This window comes from Rhinoderma darwinii, chromosome 6 (assembly GCF_050947455.1).
Source record: "Rhinoderma darwinii isolate aRhiDar2 chromosome 6, aRhiDar2.hap1, whole genome shotgun sequence".
NCBI classification, from domain to species: Eukaryota; Metazoa; Chordata; class Amphibia; order Anura; family Rhinodermatidae; genus Rhinoderma; species Rhinoderma darwinii.
Genome location: NC_134692.1, coordinates 48,712,967 through 48,735,501, shown reverse-complemented (window position 1 = coordinate 48,735,501; position 22,535 = coordinate 48,712,967). Strand labels below are relative to the sequence as shown.

The 22,535-nt window shown below is 41.1% G+C and overlaps 1 protein-coding gene across 1 annotated transcript in view; it reads right to left on the bottom strand.

Annotated features, from left to right (window-relative positions):
* Positions 1-623: 623 nt before the first annotated feature.
* The window catches only part of LANCL1 (LanC like glutathione S-transferase 1), a 37,135-nt gene continuing 15,223 nt past the window's right edge, over positions 624-22,535 (bottom strand). The window contains exons 4-10 of the mRNA XM_075829652.1: positions 18,948-19,155; positions 13,444-13,591; positions 13,080-13,226; positions 10,874-11,056; positions 7,747-7,923; positions 6,572-6,644; positions 624-4,176 (exon numbers count right to left, since the gene is read on the bottom strand). Of these exons, the coding sequence (XP_075685767.1) occupies positions 4,100-4,176; positions 6,572-6,644; positions 7,747-7,923; positions 10,874-11,056; positions 13,080-13,226; positions 13,444-13,591; positions 18,948-19,155 (1,013 nt within the window). The 3' untranslated portion in view covers positions 624-4,099. The remainder of the gene's footprint in view (positions 4,177-6,571; positions 6,645-7,746; positions 7,924-10,873; positions 11,057-13,079; positions 13,227-13,443; positions 13,592-18,947; positions 19,156-22,535) is intronic.

Below are 22,535 nucleotides of genomic sequence, written 5' to 3'. Positions count from 1 at the left end.
AACAAACGTGATTTTGCAGCCGCAATTCCCCCAAAATTCCATAGAATTGCAGCCCCATTCATTCCTATGGGATCATACACACGACCGTGGTTTCCATGGTCCGTGCATGGCCCCGGAGCGCCGAAAGAACGGGCATGTCTTATTACGGCCATGTTCTGTAGGCAGGCTCATAGCAAATAATGGGCGCGGCCATGTGCACGGTCCACGATTTGCAGGCGGCTTGCCGGTGACACTCCGCCCCCAGCCAACACGAAAGTCACGGCCGTGCACATGGCTACGGTCGTGTGCATGAGGCCTAACAGCACAACCAAGCGTTCAACGAACAGATGCTCCAGAATAATGTGGAACGCAAGTATTTACTAAAACAAACAGACACGTCAGGAGAGCTGACAGGTCCTTTTTAATGTTGGATAAAATAAAGAAACTTTCAATACCAAGAGGATTCTCTATTAATTTACCCAGTCTAGATAGATGTAAAAAAAATTATATTATAGTTCGAGGTTATAGATATTGAGTTATTGAAGAATATAACTGAGAAATGAATACATTGATGTGATGTAGGCCCGTAAAATTATTTGGCATTGCTGTAGTAGCTTTAGTAAAAACAACTGTGTAGACAGACAGAAGTCAATAATACCTTTTAATGTGTAAATGCCTAGAAACACTGCCCACTGTACATGGCATTGTAAGCACTGTGGATGTATCTTACCTAAAGTGTCATACCTAACTACATCTACTTTATTCTGCCATCAGCTGGCTGTTAAAAATAAAAAGCACAACACCACCAACATAATAATAATAAATCACAGAGCTAGTCCTTTTAACCTAAAAACCAGAAGACATATTTGAGAGCAGATAAAGGAACTTCAATCCATACAAGACGGAGTTAATCTTGTACGGACATAACACCTTACACTTTAGTCATCCGATCCCTTTCGGCACTTCCTGACTGAGGGGACTGAAACAAATCTTTCACCCCTTGATCGAGGGGCACACACTAACTTTCCTTTAACAGGGTATTTTACAGAAAACTTATTAAGAGGTCTGGCTGGTGACAGATAATCTTTGAAGAGAACCCGTCAGCGCTCGTTAAATACTTGTCTTCTCGATGAAATAATGCTGGAGCATTTTTTGGGTTAAGAACTCTGTATTGTGACCATCTTCTATTATTCCTCCTGGAAATGCATGAATAAATTCACAACTGGACATTACCATTGCCTGTGTCAATTGGGTGTTTCCCTACACAGTATGACCGCGTCAGGGACACTGTAAATGGCAACAACGCAGAGTTCTAAGGAAAAGTGCTTCAGAATTGTCATAGGGAATGCACAGATTTAGTAAATCAGATGTGTCAGCAGAACGGACAAGTCCTCTTTAAGTAGAACGGTCATTCTAATGTCTACCTGAAAGAGCCTACGGAGCTTCTCGAACAAGTTGCAACTGAAAAAAAGGTCTAAGGCCTCATTCAGGCGGCAGTATTTTGAATTCCGATGTGGAACCTACACAGAAAAAGTATAAAAGGTAAGATTTGCTTTTCTTCTTTGTTATAGACCCACTCCTGTTATTGGCTTACAAATACCCACCATTATACTGCAGAGTAAATGAGGCCCAAGTCTGTACTGTCATTATCTCTACTCCCCTTAACTGTTGAATAGAGTTACCTTATAAGATCCTAACTGGCGAATTGTTTTCAGTACTGACAATTTAAAACCGTTATATGCAAGTAAATGTAACAACCATAAATGTTGTAATAGCAACAAATAGACAATTTTACATTTTATACAAAAAAAATTAAGTAAAATAAAAAGGAGGAGAATTACTGAAGTATGACTAAAAAAAAAAGAAAAGAAAAAAAGATACATAAAAAGGGTTTTCTGACCCCTAACAATACCTTCTATCAGGACAACTCCAGACCATATAACCTATTATGGCAAATGAACATGATAAAGGGGAGTCCCTTACAAGCAGCGGCTCTATCTCTGGTGGGCGGGCTGTCCGTCCACTACATGAAAGGTCAATCATTTGAATACCTATACGAGTAGCTGACAGCAACTTCCCCCAGTAAAATCAGTTTATGGAAATTGATGAAGATCATTAAAGGCCTCTTTCCCAGGATTCTTAAGGTTGGCCATACAACTTTGATAGATGTCCCATCTAGTACTCCCGACCCCCATACACACTCAGCCGAGGGTGCATGTGTTCTCAATGGGGAAAGTGGAACAGGCCGCCGTCCGACACCTCCAGCAGTGCCTTATCTCCGTGGAGAATAAAGGATTGGGCATGGTGAAATACAACATTCCCCGATCCTTCTTCCCTCCCCGACATCTGCTGTCGGTGGAAGCTCAAACACCCCTCAAAATCCATTAGTTGGTCAACTGGTCCAGCTGAAATGGGCAGGTTCAGCTGACGTTCATCTAATGTATATGGGCATTTCAAAGTTGACTTAAAGGAGTTTTCTCATCAGAGACATATAGGACATATCCTGTGGATATGTCATAAATGTCAGATAGATGCGGGTCCCACCTCTGGGACCTGCACCTATCTCTAGAATGGGGTCCCCTAAGCCCCGTTCTAGCTTTTTGTGCTCACGCTGCCTCCCAGCCACTTACTGATTACATGGTCAGGAGTTACGGAAACCTAGAATTGAATAGTAGTTCCGGAAACAGCGTAGCTCACATGCTACGCTGCTTCCGTAACTGCCATTCATTACTATGGGAGTTACGGAAACAGCATAGCTCAGCGAGTTACGCTGTTTCTATAACTCCCGACCATATCCCAACAATGTAAGCAAGAAATCGCCGAGAGTCAGCAAGTGCACAAAAAGCTAGAACGGGGTTTAGAGGACCCTGTTCTAGAGATAGGTGCAGGTCCCAGAGGTGGGACCTACATCTGACATTTAGGACATATCCTGTGGATATGTCCTAAATGTCCCCAATGGGAAAACCCCTTTAAGTCTTATGTGACTTTTCCAAACTTGGCTAAAATCGACATTTGGTTTAAGGGCTCAAGTACTTGGACATATCCATGTTGTACAGATTTAGTATAGGACGCCTAGACAACTACGGCCCAAATTGTACCTTCGTGTGCCTCCATCTTTATACACAGGCACCCAGAGATTTCATCTCACAGATTCATGCAGAATTATTCTTTTTTTTTTTACATGCTCTAATGCATGCCGTACTAAGGAGGTATTCTCCTCTAGAGACATTGCTTCTGGGGAGAACATGGCGCCTCACAAGTCGTTGGCGTACATGGTCTGTGCATATGGCACTGCTACGTGCACAGACCGTACAGCGTACAACTTTTTATAGTGGCACATCGCTGACCTTTAAATTGGGACAACAAGGATCATCACAGGAAAAAGGCCATCACTAATCATCATCAATTTCTATATAGTATTTTTTTTTATTATTTATTACTGGAATTCCGCATTTAAGCAGTGGAAAGTTACATTTAGTTCCATCTATTTTCTTCAGAACAAGATCAACACAGTAGTTGTAATACTGTTATATCACACCATAAGTCAAAAAAGAAAAAACCTAAATCTGTCCACAAAAAAAAAAAAAATCATTTTGAAATAATTTGAACTGTCCTGTTCTGATTTGCCTTCTACACAGCAATATACAAATATTAAATCTTGTGTACGCAAAAAGCAAATGTTTTATCCTCCACTATTTGTACAGTTTTTCTCCTAAATCATATTATCGCCATTATACTTCACTATGCATCAGTAAGTCCAGGTAAGGTGCAGAAAAAAGCAAGTGGCATTTAAATAGTTAACATCACATAGGCCTCTTTTTTCAGCAATAAGAGGGGGAAAAAAAAAATAATGATAACATTGCCGGTCCATTGTGCAGAACAATAACTGCTTAACATCTTCACTGTAACGGAAAGCAAGGTTGCTGCTGTGCGGTAGGCAGATTAATTGGACAAGCATTGTCATATTAACAAAGAAATGCAAAATGACGTCACTTGTCATATCCATTGAAAAACATTACATCTATGAACCTCGTCTCTTATCAAGATGTTGAAGGAAGTATTCTAAGTGCTGAAGACATGAACAGACTCCTCTTAGATTTCGAGCATCGCACAACTGGAACTATATCTCAAAGGCAGGAAACTTGGCATTTGCAGGATCCATTAAGTCGGCCAAAAAATAAATGGTGCCAGCCAGCCCTGTAGGTAAAGAATACAAACTTATAAGAAAAATAAAACAGATCTATAGAATAATGTACCCTCTACTGAAAATTACAATAATATAAAAAGTCACCATGGAGCTCTACGGCCATATAAAAGCATGAGTGCATTGATACAAGTCACGGAACCCTGAAGATACTTCTAATATTCTTTATAATTTATTGTATTATTTCTTAGGATGCACACCCTAGCTGCTGCAGAAGCTCTTTATGATTAGTATGCAACGCCCTCGTCTTTTTCATAAAGAAAGTCCACAGCATTAACAGTGTGATGTTCTGCAGCAGCTGAAACACAAAACTGTATAATACGCATCGCAGCCGCTAAAAAAATATTTTTTAAAGGGGGAGGTGGCTCTACATGTCAATCAGTGGTTAGCATAGAAGCAACTTCCTGCAAAAACCAATGCGTGAGACTGTTTCTGCAGGAAGCAATAAATAGTGACTATGTAGCACCGCTCATCTATTTATAATTGTCAGATTCGGATATCAGAATTTGATGGTTATACAAATTATTAAGATATAAAATAAACATCAAGGTACCAGTGAGCGTTGTGGCCCCTTTAATGTTTATCTAGGCACAGAGTCAGTAAATGTGACTTTGCCTGGTGCTGCATCTAATCCCAATGCAAGTGTTTATCGATGGGGGTCCCAGGGATACGACTGCCACCAACCATTCGTTGATTGTTCCTCTTAAAGTGGTTGTCCAGGTTCGGGGCTGCTTTTTATACTGATGACTTATCCACACTATATGATCGGTGGGGTCCGACACCAGTACCGATAAGCTGTCCGGCTGCCAGAAGCTATGCAGGTGTCGGTGCCGGAAGCAGAAGGCTCTGACCACTGTATACCGGCCGTGCTGGGTTATTGCAGCGCTGCTACTATTTACTTGAATAGGAGCAGAGCTGCAGTACAGTCTCTATACAGTGGATGGAAGCTTCTGCTTCCAACACCGACCCCTGCATAGCTTGCAATGCCCGGAGGCAGCCGGATCAGTGTGGGATTCGGGTGTCGACACCCACAGATCATATACTGATGACCTATCCTGTGGATAGATCATCAGTTAACAAAAAACACAGCCCCTAACCTTGACAACCACTTTAAAGAGGCTCTGTCACCAGATTTTGCAACCCTTATCTGCTATTGCAGCAGATCGGCGCTGCAATGTAGATTACAGTAACGTTTCTATTTTTAAAAAACGAGCATTTTTGGCCAAGTTATGACCATTTTCGTATTTATGCAAATGAGGCTTGCAAAAGTACAACTGGGCGTGTTGAAAAGTAAAAGTACAACTGGGCGTGTATTATGTGCGTACATCGGGGCGTGTTTACTACTTTTACTAGCTGGGCGCTCTGATGAGAAGTATCATCCACTTCTCTTCACAACGCCCAGCTTCTGGCAGTGCAGATCTGTGACGTCACTCACAGGTCCTGCATCGTGTCGGCACCAGAGGCTACAGTTGATTCTGCATCAGCATTTGCAGGTAAGTAGCTACATCGACTTACCTGCAAACGCCGATGCTGCTGCAGAATCATCTGTAGCCTCTGGTGCCGATGTGTCCTCGCTCGTCTGACACGATGCAGGACCTGTGAGTGACGACACAGCGTGATCTCTCGAGAACACGGCTGTGTCTGCACTGCCAGAAGCTGGGCGTTGTGAAGAGAAGTGGATGATACTTCTATACACAACGCCCAGCTAGTAAAAGTGGTAAACACGCCCCGATGTACGCACATAATACACGCCCAGTTGTACTTTTACTTTTCAACACGCCCAGTTGTACTTTTGCAAGCCTCATTTGCATAAATACAAAAATGGTCATAACTTGGCCAAAAATGCTTGTTTTTTAAAAATAAAAACGTTACTGTAATCTACATTGCAGCGCCTATCTGCTGCAATAGCAGATAGGGGTTGCAAAATCTGGTGACAGAGCCTCTTTAAGGTAAGGCTAGCAATGTTGTTTTTTTTCTGGAAAACCCCTTCTTAAGATTGTGTCTTATGATTTGTTATCCCCATTACAGATTAAAAAAAAAGTGAATAAAGGAGAGCCTGGGGTTTTAAAGTGGTTTTCCCATTTCACATGTTGAAATGAAAGAGAACATAAAATCTAATTTTAGCAAAATTTCAAAACTCAACAAGATCTCGTAGTACAGGCTGCAGCCTGGACTATTTATGACTTCTATATTAGTCGTTTTTCCAAGACAATGATATATATTTTTTTAATTAAAATGCTTGACAAAGACCCAACAGGGGTTGAAACGTTGCAGTTTTATTGCTTGGTGAATAAAGACTAACACCTTTTGGAAACTCGAGTGCTGCTGTATTTCTTATTCTTAATATATTTTTTTAAATGGGATATAAAGGGAATCGATTTCAAATACCTTCAAAAAGGGAAAATGGAGAATCTGGAGTCCTGCAGCCATGATGTCCATAATCCATGCACCACTCTGCAAACTGGCAGAACAACACAATATTAACAATGCAATGTTAAGCTATTGAACAGTTATTGAGATAAGAAATTTCATATTTTTCATTTTCTATCAACTCATTTAAAAAAAAACATGCTCCCAAAAATTGAGAAATGTGAAGTATATTCATTACTAAAAACAGCAGTTTCACCATGAAAAGGCTGTTACCTAGAACATTATCTCTGCCTGTGCCCTTAAAGGGGTATTCTCAAACAACACCTTTACCAGCCCTCCATTCATTCTTCGCTTCGACAGGGCAACCGCCTCACCAGGCAAGATGGCGTGGGGTCCCCCGTTCTTTACATAGGTGCAAGTATGGATTAAGGATGCAGAGTATTTAGCATCTTCAGAACACTGCAATTTCTTTAGTTTTTGCATTAGCGCATTCGGAGAGCCATAGCTACTTCGCGCCTGTGCCTTACAGGATAGGCCATCAATGTTTTTTTTCAGAAAACCACTTTACTCTAGTGATTGGCTAGTTATTATGGCTACGTTCATACATTTGCTCTTCTTGTCTAGATTATATATACTAGCTTATAGAAGTTGAGTTGGGCCTCATGCACACAGTCGCAGCTTGATTTCAATGAGCCCGGACCGCAAATCTGGACTGTATAATGACATGTCCTAATTTTTGGCGGTTTGGGATTCGGGCAATACACGGACCGTGGAAACCACGGTCGTGTGCATTGACCCATAGGTTAACGTGTGTTTTATACTGTGCGCAATTGCGGATAGTATACGACCGCAAATGCCCGGTCCTGTGCATGAGGCCTATACCCAATAGATGTGTTGTATATAACAAAATAAAACAATTACATGTCCCTGGATATTACCACAGCAACTATAGAGGAGAGAAGCAGTCATACATATGCTCTCTCATGGGGGTTATGGAAACAGCAGAGTGCTGTAGGATATGGCATAAATATCGGACACCAAAATACCCCTTTAATGGAGGACTGAAAGGCACAAAAGAGAAACGATGACAGGACGAGCAGTCAGGACAGGATAACAGCGTCACTCAGCAGTGGCATACACATATTGTAAAGCCATTTTGTATAAATCCCCGCACATTAGGCCAAACCGCTCACCTTACAGGCTCTGTACAAATATTTCAAATCATGAGTCAGGTTGAACATTGCAAGGAAACTATAGGCATTTCCTGCTACTCCATGGCATATACCATATCCTTTCTTCAACAATCCACGTTGCCAAGAGATCTCAGCGCACAGTGCGGCATCTGCTAGATATTCACCATCCTGAAAAATCTAGCAATAAAAAAAACATACGCAGAACGTTGAGTAGTTAAATTCCGTAGAACAGCAGCTGGACAATGCGAGCTTAAAGTGACTCTGCCACGATCTAATAGCCACATGCAGCATGGGGCAGGATGGTCCAAGGCAGGAGCGGTTTCGGCCATCGTACAATTGCATTGGCAACCCAACAGTCCTGCCTGACTGCATCTCTCGCGGCCGATTGCACATTTTAGCAGGAGATGCGGCTAGTAGATCACGACAGTGTCACTTTCTAGAGAGACAGTCTTTTTATGCACGGTGTATATATATGTACATATATATCACTTACAGAATATAAATATTGACCTTTTTATATATAAATAATATTCACAGCTGTAGTTTCTGTCCATATTATGGGTTCTGCCATTTTAAATACCATGACGCTGGGCAGGCCCTTTACTCACCCAGGTTTTTCCATATTATGCAATAATTAAAAGCTGGTAAAGGCATTTTCGTGTGTGTATGCGACTTTCACATTTTATGTGACTTATCTATAAAATATTGTTTTTTATCTATAGAAGGGTGCTTGACTAAACTTCCAGTCAGTAGAAAGATTTGAATAAAAAAAAAATCTTGCTTTCTTTCCAAATACCATTTCACAGACGTGGGAATTTTTGGGGGACGGATAGACTGCTGGCTGCATATTTTAAGAAAATAACTGAATTAGGCGCTGTTCAGTACTGCTTTGTACCATTCTTGCCTTAAGAATTATCAGACCCCATAAGTCAATGATGTGTGTGTGTGTGTGTGTGTGTGTGTGTGTGTGTGTGTGTGTATATATGAGCGCGTGTGTGTATGTATGTATGTATGTATGTATATGTACGCGTGTATGTATGTATGTATGTATATGTGCGCGTGTATGTATGTATGTATGTATGTATATATGTGCGCGTGTATGTATGTGTATATGTGCGCGTGTATGTATGTATGTGTGTGTATATGTGTATGTATGTGTGTGTATATGTATGTATGTATGTATGTATGTGTGTGCGCGTGTATGTATGTGTATATGTGCACGTGTATGTATATATATATTTGCGAGTGTATGTATGCGTGTGAGTATATGTGCGTGTGTATGTATGTGTATATATATATATATATGTGCGCGTGTATGTATGTATATGTGCGCGTGCGTGTATGTATGTATGTATGTATATGTGCGCGTGTATGTGTGTATGTATGTATGTATGTATATGTGCGCGTGTATGTATGTATATGTGCGTGTGTATGTATGCATGTATATGTGCGAGTGTATGCATGTATGTATATATGTGTGTGTATATGTGCGCGTGTATATGTGCGCGTGTATGCATGTATATGTGCGCGTGTATGCATGTATATGTGCGCGTGTATGCATGTATATGTGCGCGTGTATGCATGTATATGTGCGCGTGTATGCATGTATATGTGCGCGTGTATGCATGTATATGTGCGCGTGTATGCATGTATATGTGCGCGTGTATGCATGTATATGTGCGCGTGTATGCATGTATATGTGCGCGTGTATGCATGTATATGTGCGCGTGTATGCATGTATATGTGCGCGTGTATGCATGTATATGTGCGCGTGTATGCATGTATATGTGCGCGTGTATGCATGTATATGTGCGCGTGTATGCATGTATATGTGCGCGTGTATGCATGTATATGTGCGCGTGTATGCATGTATATGTGCGCGTGTATGCATGTATATGTGCGCGTGTATGCATGTATATGTGCGCGTGTATGCATGTATATGTGCGCGTGTATGCATGTATATGTGCGCGTGTATGCATGTATATGTGCGCGTGTATGCATGTATATGTGCGCGTGTATGCATGTATATGTGCGCGTGTATGCATGTATATGTGCGCGTGTATGCATGTATATGTGCGCGTGTATGCATGTATATGTGCGCGTGTATGCATGTATATGTGCGGGTGTATGAATGTATATGTGCGGGTGTATGCATGTATATGTGCGGGTGTATGCATGTATATGTGCGCGTGTATGCATGTATATGTGCGCGTGTATGCATGTATATGTGCGCGTGTATGCATGTATATGTGCGCGTGTATGCATGTATATGTGCGCGTGTATGCATGTATATGTGCGCGTGTATGCATGTATATGTGCGCGTGTATGCATGTATGTGCGCGTGTATGCATGTATATGTGCGCGTGTATGCATGTATGTATGTATGTATGTATGTATATGTGCGCGTGTATGCATGTATGTATGTATATGTGCGCGTGTATGCATGTATGTATGTATATGTGCGCGTGTATGTATGTATATATGTATGTGTGTATATGTGCGCGTGTATGCATGTATGTATGTATGTATGTATGTATATGTGCGCGTGTATGCATGTATGTATGTATATGTGCGCGTGTATGCATGTATGTATGTATATGTGCGAGTGTATGTATGTATATGTGCGCGTGTATGTATGTATGTATATGTGCGCATGTATGTATGTATGTATGTATATGTGCGCGTGTATGTATGTATGTATATGTGCGCGTGTATGTATGTATATGTGCGCGTGTATGTATGTATGTATGCATGTATGTATGTATATGTGCGCGTGTATGTATGTATATGTGCGCGTGTATGTATTTATGTATGTATATGTGCGCGTGTATGTATGTATGTATGTATATGTGCGCGTGTATGTATGTATGTATGTATGTATATGTGCGCGTGTATGTATGTATATGTGCGCGTGTATGTATTTATGTATGTATATGTGCGCGTGTATGTATGTATGTACACAAACACCAATCAATACATGCTGTGTGAGAAAGGCTATGTTAATGTGTTTAAAAAAAATAACATTTTTTTTTTTAAAAAGACGACACCTCAAGATAAACGTCACTATATTTATAGACTTATAAAACTGGGAATATTTCGATCAGAGCACAGGAACAGTGATAAGTACCTTGTAAGCCTGTGTTAACATATAAATGACACCAGGCGCTCCATGACACCAGTGCACCAGAAGATCTCTGCTGTCTCCAATGCAGGCAGGATAGTTTCCAGAAGGATACTTGAGCTGGCGGACATATTCCACACTTGGTCGAACAAGGGTCTGTAGCTTTTCACTACTGATGTTACATTCAGGCTGAGAAGAATAATGCAATATTACTTTTTCTGCAAGCACATTACCTGTACCAGAGGCCAAGCACAACACAGCTAGTAAATTATTTCGATTTATACTAAACTAGTAAATGCACATACCGGACCTGGAATCACCTTACTGCATACATCATCCACTGTTGGGGATTTTTTTTTTTTTTGTATGCTGGTACTGTTGCTGATGCCTAAAATTTTTAACTACAAAAAAAAATCCCCATTTCTATGAGCAGCTTAGACTATCAACAAGTGCAACATGAAGTATAAAGAAAAACATATTTCTCACAATCACACATGACTAACCCAATTGTCAATTTATTAATACATTACTAGGAGGAATGACAGAGGGACGTCACAACACTGAGTTCTAAGTATAGATGCTATCATTATTTTATGGAGAATGCAAGTATTCACTAGAACAGACATGTCAGAAGAGCTGACAGGTCCTCTTTAAAGGTAATACATTTCCTCTTCCACAGTCATTTCTAGTATACTATGTATTTCATGCTTGCAGGAATTCTGGCATCTATATATTTTTATGTTTTAATTGAGCTTTTGAAAGAGTATCTAAATAAATCATACTAGAAAATTGTGGGGAAGCATGGTTGAAAAAGATTGAAGGGGGTGACAGAATTAAAGGCTGTTGGCACGATGCAAGAGTATTGATTTATGGGTCTTAATTTTCTCCAAAGTATATCATAATATATAGAGTATGGAACAGATCATCCATGGGCAGACAAATAGAGGGGCCCCTGTGCAAAGACAGTATACGGGCCCTTACTCTTAATAGCTCACCTCCTTTATGTCTCTCTAACAATCCACCAGTAATCATGAGCAAAGAAATTCATTAGCTTAATCCATTACATGCAATCTGATAGGCAGTAGGAAACTCATATGGTATATCTGCCCTGATATCCTTGGATCAGAGCATTTCCAAGTTGCTGTAGTAGATACAATGTGATAAGTAATTTTCCAATGTCTACGAATGGCCTTTCATTTAAAGACTATGTAAACCTTTGATGGCCATTTTTTTTTTTAAATAAACAGGTCAGTCATTGTGTTTGGTGTAACTTTATAATTAGCCTTTATTAAAAATTCTATGTTCTCTATACAGAGCAGCTGTATCTAGCTCTAAATCCTGCTGCCGTCAGGTCCGCGTTCAGTGTCAGCCGGTCCGGAGTGTCGTTGATGTGCAGGATTCACCTGTTATCTATAACTTAGATGTGATGGATTACAGGTGAATCCTATCTGCTGACATTGAACCCCCATCAGGTCCACGGGACTAACGGATTCAGGTCAAAACAAAAGAAACAGCTGCTGTGTATGGAGAATACAGAACAGCTGTATCTCAAAAAGTAAAACACATTTTTAATAAAGATTAATTATAAAGTTACACCAAATACACTGACTTAACGGTTTATAAAAAAATAACGCCCCTCAAAGGTTCCCATAGCCTTTATGATCTTGACACATTTAAGTTTATCGCATATAACCACCTATATTGCAGTATATCTATCTAGTGTATGTAAAAGGGGTAGACTCATCACAACCACCACTTGTAATATTGTAGTTGACCTGGTAATAAGCCTTGAGAATAAAATACCTTAATGCAGCACTCCTATTAAGCGCTGTGTAATCAAATGCAGAAGCCGCCACTTCTACAATTGGGGCAGTTTGATAGGGAAACCAGTGACATCATTAACGACATCACAGGAATTTCCTGTGCCGAGGGGGTCGGGAAACAAGCAGGTGATCAGTCATTAAAATGTTCCTGTCACCCAGAATGTACATTACGTCAGACACAAAATAATTACCCCAAGCCAACAAGCCTCATGTAAAAATTGGGGTTAGACAGAAATAAAAACAAAATTCAACTTTAGAAAGTAGTACTCCAAAAATTAAAATTTGGCTCCTAAACATCATGAAAGGGTTAAACAGCTCCAAAATCTTAGTATTTTTAGTTATTGATATACTTTTTTTTTTTTTGTAATTCCTTTGTACAGTAAACATACCTGCATTAAGTAGTAATAAATGCCTGCAAGACCATGGGCTGGTCCAACATAGTACTCTCCATACCATTCGTACAATAACGGGCTATGGTTTCTCATGCGTTTGTGCACAGAGAAGTTCTCACCAGATTTTAGAACGACTTCACACACCTGAAAAAAAAAAAAAAATGGCTTTACTCTGTGAAACATCCTTGTAGTACCAGCAGTTGTTAGTTAGAGCATGTCTGCATTGTATACATTCCAATTACTGCACATAGAAAATAATCAATATCAATTTACAGCTTATTGGAGTTCTACAAAACCGAAATAAAACAGCACATTTTCTTCCAATCACAAATTTGACTTTTTACAATGGCCGTGCATTCACCTCTTGGATGCATCTGAAAGAAACCTTCTCTCCTTTGTAATACTTGTTGATGAACAACAAGGTGTATAGGTAACCCATACGGCCATACAAAAGCTCATCTGGTAGTCGGGACTCCAATTTCATCACAGAAGGGTGCATCTGAAGCACTCTGGGAAAACAAAATAATAGAATAAACTAACTCATCAAATCACTGCAAGGAATTGCTTAACATGCTTAATCCTTCCATCTGAAGGGTTGTCTGGTTTTACCAACCCATATAAATGTAATAGAGGGGGTGCTTCGGGAAGCCCCCTTTGCAGAAAAGATAAGCACTCCCTCTGGCAGACCATATGCATCTATGTATTATAAGGAGGACAAGCTGCTGCTTTAGGCCACATGCACACGACCGTAGATTTTATCTGTAATTATGGTCCGTAATTACGGATCCATTCATTTCTATGGCCGACGGACACCTTCCCATATATTTAGGCGAAGGTGTCAGGGCCGTAGAAAGTTTTCGTAAAAAAATAGGACATGTCCTATTTTTTTTTATTTTACAGACCATGCTCCCATACCCCCGGTCAGCCGTGCCTATAATCGCGGACTGTGATTACGGGCACGGGCGTGTGCATGGGGCGGTGTCCACGCATAACGGAATTGCAATTACCCATCAACTAGCTGAAAATCCGCACCATTTTAATGGTGCCAATCTTCTGCTGTGATTTTTGCATGATTACTACAGGAAAAAAAATGCAAGAAATCAGTCCACTTTCTGCTGCAGTATTTGACATGGTGCGGAAATAAAATTACACACCGCAGGTGAATTTCGGGACATTTGTACAATCAAACCCTCTTTGCTGCTACTGTATTCCATTGCGTATTTTTCATCCGCAATTCCGGACACAAAATATGCAGCAATTACGGCACGGGTGAACAAGCCCTATCTTTTAAAAAATAACAAAAGCTGCAGAATGCGGTGATCCGTTTTAGATTTAACATATAGGGGAAAATGTATTAAGACTGGCATTTCAGACACGTCAATCTAAAAAATGCTGGCGTAAGATGGGCCTATTTTATTAAATTAGGCACATTTCTGGCTGTCCGTATGCCACAAGAGTCAAATCTACGCCAGCTATGTGCTGGCGTAGCTTCGTGCTATAATTTACGCCAGATTCAAGCGTTAATTATAGGAAGCTCTGCTCTCGTTTTAGAAAAGTGGCGACTTTTGTGCCATTTGAGACTTTTCTACGTCAGTGGCGTAGAACTAGTAATAAATCTCCTTCATAGTGTAGAACACTATCATTTATATGTCTATATCAACACACACAAAATGTTAGCTTTGTAAAACTTTACAGCACCCTCTAGTGGTGAAGGTGGCTAACATCAGGGAACGGAAGGTAATGGCTTGTGTTCACTTTCATAACAGATCCCAAAAACAAGAGGGTATATTCCTCATTTCAAGATAGAGAATAGGGCCATGCAGACCAGATAATACATTTAACGTAATAAATTTCTGGGAGCTAATTAAACCCGGTTTTTATCCTTGACAAGATCCCATTGCCCAAAAAAATTATTAAAATGAAGCGTGGCCACAGCTATACCTCCAAAAGGACAGGAAATTTTTCTGCGCCATGTGCTGTAGCACTTCCCGACCCCACTCTACGAATTTGCATCGCTGAGCTGCTTTTAATCCGAGACACTTCTACTTCACAATAATAGCACTTACAGGTGACCGGGGAAGATCTAGTCGATCATAAATTTCACTAACTGACTTTTGTCAAAGGTGGCATCCTATGACAATGCAACGTTTAATGTCCCTGAGCTCTTCATTATGACCCATACTACTACCAATGTTTGTCTATGGAGAGTGCATGGTTGTGTGCCTGTTTGTGATGGGTGTGGCTGAAACAATTGAACTCACTAATTAGGAGGGATGTCTCCATACTTTTGGCCATAGGGTTTGTTCAAACATGGCAGATTTTCCACAATGGTTTTCATGTCATAAAATCAACAGCGTATTTATACTAGCAGCAGAGTGGATGAGATTTCAACAACGCTGCGTAAAAAGAAAAAAAAAAGAAAAATCAGCCGAAAACCTTTCAGAAATTGACCTGCTTCTTCCATCCGCAGAATGTCAATTTATGCTTCGGAATCGCTGCTTTTCTGTTGCGGTCTTACCTCTCCATTCAATTCAATGGGGAACACCCGCAACAAATAGCAAATGTTTTGCGATTTCTGCGGCGGAAATGCTGCGATTCCTCAAAAATCGCAACTCAAAAAATAAGGGTTTTTTTCATTTAAAATGAATAAAAAGGTTTATATTTACCACCCAAACATTTCATCCCATGTGACTGCTGCAGCCAATTACAGGCTGTAGTCACATGGACTGCAGCATCATTCCAGGAGGCCGAACTGCGCGTCAAATAGAGGGACCTGTCGCCATGGCAATGGAGACTAAGGTAAGTATAAACTTTTTTTTTTTTTTCTCCAACCACTGTTTTCCACAGCAGACATTCCGTCCGAGAAACTGCACTACAATTTGGTGCCTTTTTTGGGGCGGAATTCCCTGCGGGTTCCAGGATGGATACGCGGTGTACTTTTACACAGCAGATCTGCCCTGTGTGAACATGGCCATATAGTGTATGTTTATAGCAGTTGGAGCTGTATTTCTGATCCGGAACTCCAAATTCCCTGCATAGGGACATGAACATGCTAGTTACCTTCAGCTACGGTTAGCAATAGCTCACTGCATACGGTGTTATTATTGAACTCTATCTGCTACAGTATGCAGTAGTAGTCTCCCTCTAGTGGTGGCTGCAGGCAGCTAGCATTTTATTCTTTAAATCTAAATTACGGAAAGTCTGCCAGAGAGAGAGAAGATGCAACTGGTGATCGCTGTGACAGGCTGTCACAGTGATCACCTGACCAGAGAACACTGAAGCTCGGTGATACAGCTGTCTCTAGACAGCTGTGTCATGGAGCTCCTTACCGCCGGCACGCATGTGATTGCAGTGACAGGCTGTCACAGCGTTCACATAGCTGAGCTCCTTACCGTCGGCGCGCAAGCGCTGCTGGGAGGAGCAATGTGATCGCTGTGACATGCTGTCACAGCGTTCACATAACCGGAGACCACACTGAGTGGTCAATGGGTGAAAGCTCCATGATATCAGCTGTCTAGACAGCTGTATCACGGAGCTCCTCACAGTCGGCGCGTAAGCACTGCTGTTAGGAGCAATGTGATCGTTGTGACAGGTTGTCACAACGATCTCACCACCGGAAACCACGCTGAGTGGTCTCCTGTTAAAGTTCCATGATCCAGCTGTCTGGAGCAAAAGGGGAGCGGCAAACCTGCTAAATCTGCAGGACGTTCTGGAACGGCCCTGCAGAGTAAATTGCGGACCGCCCGGACGTTTATAGTCTATGGGCGGTTCGGAAGTGGTTAAGACTGCATCCACACATTGGGTTGTATCTAGTATTTTGTGAAACTGCTGCGTTTTTCAGAAAGGTTTTGTACCAAAAATTGCGATACAACATCCATGTGTGTTTTATTGTTAACCCCATGGACTATACAACCCCCTTTGTCACCACAGATGTATTGCTGCTGTTTTCTGTACAGCAGAGAACTTTACCCTCTGAGCACCAATACTTGAACTGTATTTACGGCCAGCGGTCAGGGTCCTTAAAACCCAAGTCATAGACTATTTACGGCGCGGGTTTTAGCTTGCTGCCCGAGTGATCGGGCAGCTGAATGTCGGGTCTCCAGCACCCGGGACCCTGAGGAGAAGATAGAAGCTTCTCTTCTCAATGAGCGCTGTGTATATGAATACAGGCAGCGGCGCTATTGGTCCCGGTGATCATGTGACTGGTCACATGATCGCCGGGATGCCGTTAGTGGTCTTACTAGACCCAGCAGAGCCCTATTAGGGACAGACCATAGTAATAAAAAATAAAAGTAAAGCAAAGTGCAGAAACAATTAATAATAATACGCATAAAATACCCACCCCAAAAAAAAACGTTCCGCCAATCATTGTCGTAATGCTAGCCCTGAGGCAATTACCCTAAAATAGATATATTAAAATTTACGGTAGACAATGACTATCACAAATAAAAGGTCTATTTTAGGGTAAAACTATGTTATTACCAGAAAAAAAATAGCTAAAATGTAAAAAAAGCTTATTTATTTTTTACTATTATTTTCAAACTTTAAGCCTAAAAATTCTAAAATAGCAAAAAGGAGGTGTATAAAAAAAAATAAGAAGAAACCTGCATTGTCTACGGAAAAAAAACAAAAATCACGTCGACGAACGAGTGCTAAAAAGGGCTAAACGGTGTCTGGTCCTGAACCTGTTAAAATGGACATGCTATAGTTATACTGTCAATTTGACAGTTTTGGTGCTCAGAGAGTTAACATAAGAAAAAGAGGTTCTCTCTGCAGTAAAAAAAATGGTGGCTAGGGGCTTAAACGTTATAGAAATGCAGGTAAAAAACATTATTTTGGTCAGGGGTTAACAAGAAAACATCACTAAAACAGGGCAAAACAGTTCTTCATTAAAACACATTGGTGTTGAGAGGTTAAAGGGGTTTTCCCATCAGGGAAATTTATGACATAACCACAGGATATGTCATAAATATCAGACTGATGCGGGCCCCACCTTTGGGACCCGCACCTATCTCTAGAACAGGGCCCCCTAAAACCCGTTCTACTGCTGTGTTCCCGCTGAAACGTGTTTTCCGACCATGCTGAGCTATGCGGTTTCCATCCCGTATTAGTGAATCACAGTTACGGAAACAGGTGGGATCCGCATCTATCTGATATTTATAACATATCCGGTGGATATGTCAAATGTCCCTCATAGCAAAACCCTTTAATACTTACATTCACAAGTGCCGATACTGTAGCAGTTTTTGGTTGCGACTTTTGCAAAGTTGCAGCAAAATGAAAGCAGCGGTTTTGCTGAACTGTATAATAAAGAGAACAGCCACCCGTGGGTTCACATGGTGCGTTTTTAGCATGCTTTTATGCCCTGTCTCTCATAGGGAGTTCATCAACCAAAGCCAAAAACTTGCAAGCTAAAAACGTAACAAAAACACACCACAGCCGTCAGTCATCACACCCGAGGGCTGAGGAAATGCCACCTAAGCAGACTTCTGAATGCAATTTTGGTATAGACACCTATCTCACCAATCAGGTAACTTACAAAGCTGCTTTATACAGTAATATATTCTATATACTGGCTAATATTTGTTTTTACTAGCCATGTACCCAGGGTTTCTGTTTAAAACTGAAAAAAAAAAAAACTGGGAACTGAACCTAAACAGAAGAAACATATTTAAAAAAAAAAAAAAAGGCCTTCTAGGGGTCTCCTCTCCTGGATCTAATTCTGGTTTTGGCTTACAAAATTCAGGCAAAATCTGCAGCAAATCTGCACTGTGGGAACCCAGTCTAATGGTGAAGTAAATGCATCATATTCGTTTTACATTTCGGAGAAAATCTATTTTGACTAAGAAGATGTGAAACCTTTACCTTGAAATACATTCGTCCGCCTCCTTGTGGGACCCCAGTTTATATAAAATAATGGCAGCTACTGCATAGGGTCCTGCATCACCGCACAGGAAGGTGACATCACGTCTCTTCAAGCAGTGCAATCCTTTGGAGGCATATTCTTGTGCTCTTAGCAAGTACGACTGATCCCCATACACTTCAGAGAGGTGAAGATACAACAGGGCTATTCCTGGAAGAAATACAAATAATGCAAAGAGCAAGTTGTTACAGAACAAAGGAACTAACACGCAAAGTTCTAAAATTAGGCTTTAAAACTATTACAAAAATTAGCCTCTCCATCTGTAAAGGATAGTTATATATATTTATAGGATGCTTGTTGCTTAGGACGACGTGAGGAAGATTAACCCCTATTTTGGGCCTTAATGACCAAGCAATTTTTTTTCGTTTTTCTATAGTTGCATTCAAAGAGCTGTAACTTTATTTTTCCGTTGACATAGCTGTATGAGGACCTTTTTTTGCGGGATTAGTTTTACTTTTTAAATGGCTCCCTTTTGGGGTACATTAATTTTTTGATTAACTTTTATTAGCTTTTTTTGGGTGGGGGGAGGGGAATAGAAAAAACCCCAACAAATTCCATCATTATTCTATGCGTTTTAAATTCACGCCGTTCACCGTGCGGCATAAATAACAGGTTACCTTTGTTCTATGAGTTGGTACGATTACGGCGATACCACGTTTTATGACTTTTGCACAATAAACACTTTTGAACAAAAATTATTTGTTTTTGCATCGTTGTTTTCCAAAAGGCATAACTTTTTTATTTTTCCGGCAATGTAGTGAAATGTGGGCTTGTTTTTTGCGGGATGAGATGTGGTTTCCATTGGTACTTTTTTGGGGTACATGGGACTTATTGCTTAACTTTTATTATGACTTTTTTGAGGGCAATGAAAAAAAAAATAGCAATTTTGCCATTGTTTTTTGTGTTTTTTTTTTTTTTACGGTGTTCACCTTGCGGTTTAAATTACATGTTAAAGGGAGTCTGCCACCAGAACTTCCAGTTGAACTAGAAGTATGCTAATATAGTTCATGCTAACCTGATTTTAAATGTGTTTTCCTTGTTCCCCAGCGTGCCTGCTTTGCATTAAAAACAATTTTATTAAGTTAATGCAAATTAGCATTCCGATGCAACGAGGACGTGTCCGTTGCACCAACATGTAAGCGCGTCATTGCCCTGTTCCACCCCCCCCCCCGTCCCTCACTGCTGGATGTGATTGACATGGGCCAGGCAGCATACTCGGCGAGTTCAAGCCTGGCCCCGTAGTGTAGTGAACGCGCGCACGTTCCTGCATCTTAGTTGGCACATGCGCAGTATAAACAATACGTCCGCCCCTGTAATCGGCACTACTGCGCATGAGCTGATGGCATCATTTTTATTAACTAAAACCACTTTTTATGGAATTCTCTCTTAATAATTTATATTTAACATTACTTATTTTCCAGTCCCACTAGGGGACTTCACTATGCGATCTTTAGATCACATATATAATGCTTTGGTATACTTCGTATACCAGAGCATTACTGCCTGTCAGTGTAAAACTGACAGGCAATCTATTAGGCCATGTATCTGGCACGGCCTAATAGGCATATAACCAGGGCAAGCCTGGTGGCCTTTATTAGGCCCCCGGCTGCCATGGCACCCCATCAGAGGCCCGTGATTGTATTTGTAGATGGGTGAGAGAAGGAGCTTCCTCTCTCTGTAAACAACTTAAATGTTGCGGTCGCTACTGACCGCAGCATTTAAGGGGTTAAACGGCCGCGATCTAAGTAAACTTCAATGGCTACCGTTTGAGCAGGAGCCCGACTGTCATCAGACAACCGAGCACCTGCTCCAGCCTGCACAGGACACCAATCCAGGACTTCGACTCGGCCGCGGTGAAAAGGCGACTGCCTAGCCCAAGGCCCCTTAGTAACCGCCGTGAAAATGCATATTGGTGGTCATTAGGGGGTTAATCCCTTGCGGTCGCAGCCATTTTTTCATAATTTTATTTTTCTCCCCACTTTACAAAAGCCATAACTTTTTTTAGTTTTTCTTCCACAGATGTATGTGGGCTTGTGTTTTTTTGGGGCAAGTTGTCGTTTTTAATGGCACCATTTAATCTACTGCATAATGTACTTGGAAACAGAAAAAATTTGGAGTGACCGAAAAACAGCAATTCTCGTGTTTTTCTTTTCTTTACGGTGTTCATCCTGTGGGTTAAAGGATTTGACTTTTTATTTATTTTTTTAAATAAAAATTGCGCATCAGTGTGACTGGTTCAACTTCCTAAATACATTTTATTAAAAATTATTTTTACTTTTTGAGATACAGCTGCTTTATATTCTGTATACAGAGCAGCTGTATCGTTCACGGATACCTGAATCCATCAGGTCCTGACGGGTTCAGGGACAGCGAGTCCTGCTTGTCTGATCCACCTGTAATCTATCACATCTAAGTTCTGAACTTAGAGGTGATCAATTACAGGTGGATCCTGCATGTCAAAGTTATGAACTTAGAGGTGATCGGTAACCGCTCGATCCTGTGTGTTAGGCTGGATTCACACGAGCATGTTACGTCCGTAAAGGACGGAACGTATTTCGGCCGCAAGTCCCCGGACCGAACACACTGCGGGGAGCCGGGCTCCTAGCATCATAGTGATGTACGACGCTAGGAGTCCCTGCCTCGCTGCGGGACAACTGTCCCATACTGTAATCATGTTTTCAGTACGGGACAGTAGTTCCATGGAGAGGCAGGGATTCCTAGCGTCGTACATAACTATGATGCTAGGAGCCCGGCTCCCCGCAGTGTGTTCGGTCCGGGACTTGCGACCGAAATACGTTCCGTCCTTTACGGACGAGTCCAGCCGTAGAGACACGCAGGGCGCGCTGACACTGAACTAGTCAGTCCCGCAGACCTGACCAATACAAGATTCAGTGCAAGATACAGCTGCTCTGTATACAGGGCAGATGTATCTCAAAAATCAAAAATTATTTTTAATAAAATGTATTTAGAAAGTTGCACCAATCACACTGATGCACGATTTTATTTGAAAAAAAAAAAAAAAACACGATATGAAAACTAGTCTTTAAATCATGTTATATTGTAGTAGTTAGGGATTTTTTTGAACTCGGCAATCCCAATTATGTTTGTTTTTTTGCTGTAGGGGAAAAAACAAACAAAAAAACGTGCTGGACCAGCGATCATTTGCTCTCTGGTACAATACACTCTAATACCTATGTATTACAGTTTATCATGAATTTTACTGGTCCTGCCTCTGGCTTAATAGGAGCCACTAACCCCTTTATCTTTAATAATCCCTTGGCCCCCATAAATCATCAATATTAACAGATAGTCATTTAATTAGATAGTGTGGTTGTGTTAACTGGTAACTGTAAGGATCCTATTTCACGGCCGGACGTGGGCTGTGTAAACGAGACAGCTCGTTGATCGGCGCTCTTTTGCGTCTTTCACAAGGAGATATGTATGGGAATGAGAGCTCGTTACTACAATCACTCGTCCCCATACATTTCTATCATGTCGGCATCACATCTCCCTGTTTACACAGTGAGATG